Source organism: Cephus cinctus, unplaced genomic scaffold, assembly GCF_000341935.2.
Source record: "Cephus cinctus unplaced genomic scaffold, Ccin1 Ccin1_scaffold1439, whole genome shotgun sequence".
Lineage (NCBI taxonomy): Eukaryota > Metazoa > Arthropoda > Insecta > Hymenoptera > Cephidae > Cephus > Cephus cinctus.
The window spans coordinates 67,268-70,480 of NW_014333818.1; the positions used below are offsets into that span (position 1 = coordinate 67,268).

The 3,213-nt window shown below is 49.3% G+C and overlaps 1 protein-coding gene across 22 annotated transcripts in view; it reads right to left on the reverse strand.

Moving 5' to 3' along the window:
* Positions 1–3,213, reverse strand: part of LOC107273146 (forkhead box protein P1) — a 138,028-nt gene that overhangs the window by 58,455 nt on the left and 76,360 nt on the right. For 15 of the 22 annotated variants that reach the window (XR_003061475.1, XM_015751032.2, XM_025090430.1 and 12 more), the window contains one exon: positions 2,466–2,600. The exons of 1 other annotated variant lie outside the window; for it this stretch is intronic. Coding sequence is in view for 20 of the 21 variants with exons in the window: in XM_015751032.2 (XP_015606518.1) it covers positions 2,466–2,600 (135 nt within the window). In the remaining variant the exon portion in view is untranslated. Of the gene's footprint in view, positions 1–2,465; positions 2,682–2,804; positions 3,169–3,213 lie in introns of those variants that run through there. 6 more of the 22 variants (XM_025090438.1, XM_025090437.1, XM_015751041.2 and 3 more) reach the window with 5 other exon arrangements.

Consider the following 3,213-nt stretch of genomic DNA (forward strand, 5'->3'; position numbering starts at 1 on the left):
CCGCTCCCCAAGGCAATGCGATATCTTAAGCTCCAGGCTGTTTTTATATTTAGCATGGAAATATGCTTTCACAGAAAAATACGAAAACAAAATAACAACAGGTCATTTTGACAGCGTTCTCGGGATTTTATGTCATAATTTATAGACAATACTCTCTTGGGACGATCGTTGTACGTCAGAAAGATGTCTTGAACGAATCCTTAAAAAAAACTTTAAAAAACTTACGACATCGGTGAATCTCATATCGACTGGCTGCTACTTATTAACGATTTCCGATTTCAGGTTCAGGAAATACATATTTTCAAAGACGCTACAAGAATCCCAAAGTTTCGTGCTTCAAATCAATTAAGTAATTGTTGCAATAGGAAATACGACGCAACTTATGGTGATTTTCCACATTTTTAAAGTATGTCAAAAAAAATATTACAAGACGTTTCTGAATATTCATGATGATAGCAATCGTACGTAATAACTGATTCAAGTATATAAGCAGCGCCTTCAACTGCAGACGGGCCTTCGCGCAATCAGTGTCGCAATTACTCGATTCTTTTTATGCACGAGCCATCTGTCCCAAGTCGCCAAGTCGCAGGTAGAACGCAGAGGCTCCTTCGGATGAGAAGAGGGCGCTGAGCTCAAATTTCATTGTCTCCGAAAGGAACTCTTCGATATTCATAGCCAAATGTATTACTTAAGAGTCGAATCCCCCCCCCCCCCTCCCGCCAGGCTTCTTTTTCCCTTTTGCACAGTTAGGTTGGCATCGCACGCCGGCAAAGGTTTCGGCAGGCCTAATGCTGCTGGCTGGCGGATGACGGCTTCCGCAAAAGTGGGGCTGGCGGATTAAACAGACCCTCGAAGAAAGGGCGAGAAAACGACTGATTGGAAAGGGCAGCATCGCGCGCCTATGCCGCAATTTGCGAGTGGCAAAATGAATTGTCGGCAAGACTGAAAAAATCTACAAGAGAAATGGAAGTGCCGCTATCTTGCCTGCGCAATTTCCTTTGTACTTTATTTCTACTAAGATAACCCGGTCCGGTATTGCCCCCCAAACCCTCCCCAACCCCCCTCCCGTACTAAAACACTAAAACGCTAATACGCTAATAGGGAAATACCCTTACGCCGCCCTGCCACCCGCGCCTTTGCATTTTAACGAAGGTCTCGCGCAAGCTGATCCACTCAAACCTAATACCGCTGGGCGTCCTTGGAGTCCTCGGCGTCCTCGGCATGTCATTCGATTCCCTTGCCGATTGTCAGGCTCCTCCTCGGCCAATCTCGAAGAGACTCGCTCCCTCGGCAAGCTAATGCTATCGCGACGCTAATCGTGCCAAAGTCTCGCACGGGACTTACGGTCGGAGACTCTTGGAAACCGCAGGAGAAGCAACCCTCTTCTCCTGGCAGAGTCGCGCGTCACTCGCGCCCGAATAACCCTCCTTTCCCAATGCACACATAGCCAAGCAGCCAGTCACGGACGCACGGACGCGCGCACACCCTCCCTCACTTTCGGCATCCCTTTAAATTATAAACAGTCGCCTAACGATGTCGTCGTGTTTCGATCCCGCTCGACTTGTCTTTGTCCTCCGTGGTCGCGGCGCGGGCGCGTCCACGAGTCTGTGTGCGCCTCTGAGAGCAGTCACACTCTCGGCGCGACAACGCTCGAGCATTTATCCTCGGCGATCGGAGGATCAACTGGAAGGAAGCTGGGTCGGGTAGGAACAGTGGGACGTGGCCTGACGGCCCTTGGAGATCCTACGAAACTCGGACCACCTACCCCCGAGATACTCCTAAATAGTGATGTAACTTTTGGAAAACCGATTGGCGCATCAGCAGCATTTGGCGTTGCAGATTGTATAAATTGAAAGCACGAGGCCAACAGCAAGGAATGTCGGAGAGGAAGCGACTAAGAGTCGTGGAAAAAGGCAGTGCTTTAAGGACCATAAAACATTTGTTTCTCCTGACGACGCGGCGCAGCGCGTCGGCTTCGGCTTCAGTTCTGCGATGACGTCACGGTGCTTGTATATTGCGTTCCACAGCGCTTGGGCTTTTAAATTGAATTTAAAATCAGGGCCTCGATTTTATGGCGGCTGGTGTCAAACGGGCCACGTGAATATCCGGCAATGGAATGAAATCCTGTACGATCGTCCCACCCGGGTCTGGACCTCCCTCCCTCTACCACCTCTTTTTCCCAAGAACCTCGTGAACCGCCCGCTTCTAGGATCTCTTCGGCTTTAGCGTACCAGGCTTTATCGGCTTACGTGTTTCCCGAACTATACAACATACATATATATATATATATATATACACCCCATCCCCGGACGGTGGATATTCCGATTTCGATTTCGATTGGAACTGACCCGCTTCCGTCGGGGCCAAGGGACATTTCGAAACACTACCGTTGTAAGGAAAGACAAGAAAGAAAAGAAATGCTTAAAGAAAAAAGGATTTTCGGTAGAACCCGAAATCCAGCATACCTGATCGTTCTCCTGGTGATCCTGGCTGTAGGCCGATGCGTCGCCGTTTGGTGTCGAGGAAGCTGACGGTCGTTGAGAGGTGGACAGGTTGATCGCGCCGTCACCGTCAGTGTCATGATCCATCATGCCATCGTCCTGAAATTCACCTCGCTTTTACATCCTGTCTTGCGCAGGTTTCCTCTCGTCAACACTACAGCCTGCTCGTAGTACTTCCTGCTGCCCGATAAACGTTAGAGGAAATAAGCGAGAGAAGAAACAGGGACAGAAACTTTGTCCGTTTTCCTCTTTCCCTCTCTCTTTCTATACAGTATATAGAGAGAAATATATATATATACGTACGTATAACGAGGCAGGCCGATGAACACACATACATTGCGAGAAAGCAGAAAGCACTCGACACGGTCGCGCACAGCACAGTCACTCTTCTAGTGCAGATACAACACTGGTCGCGCGTGGTACGTCAGAGTACTCGTCCTATCCTTTGCTAGCACTAACACGAGGGTGTCGACAGGAACGTGTACCACAGTCGTGAAGGAAACACCAAGAGCGCACCAAGGAAAACACGCCAACTTTATAAGTTCCACGAATTTGGAAAAGACGGACGACAGACACCGATGCGAAAGTTCCTCCTATTTAGTCGAATAGAAGAAAAGATGCGAAAAGCCAAGGCGTTACCGCGACGGCCGAGTGCCGAGGACTAAACACTAAAAGCGGCAGAGAGGCATTGCGCGAGCGAGGGGAAGAGCGG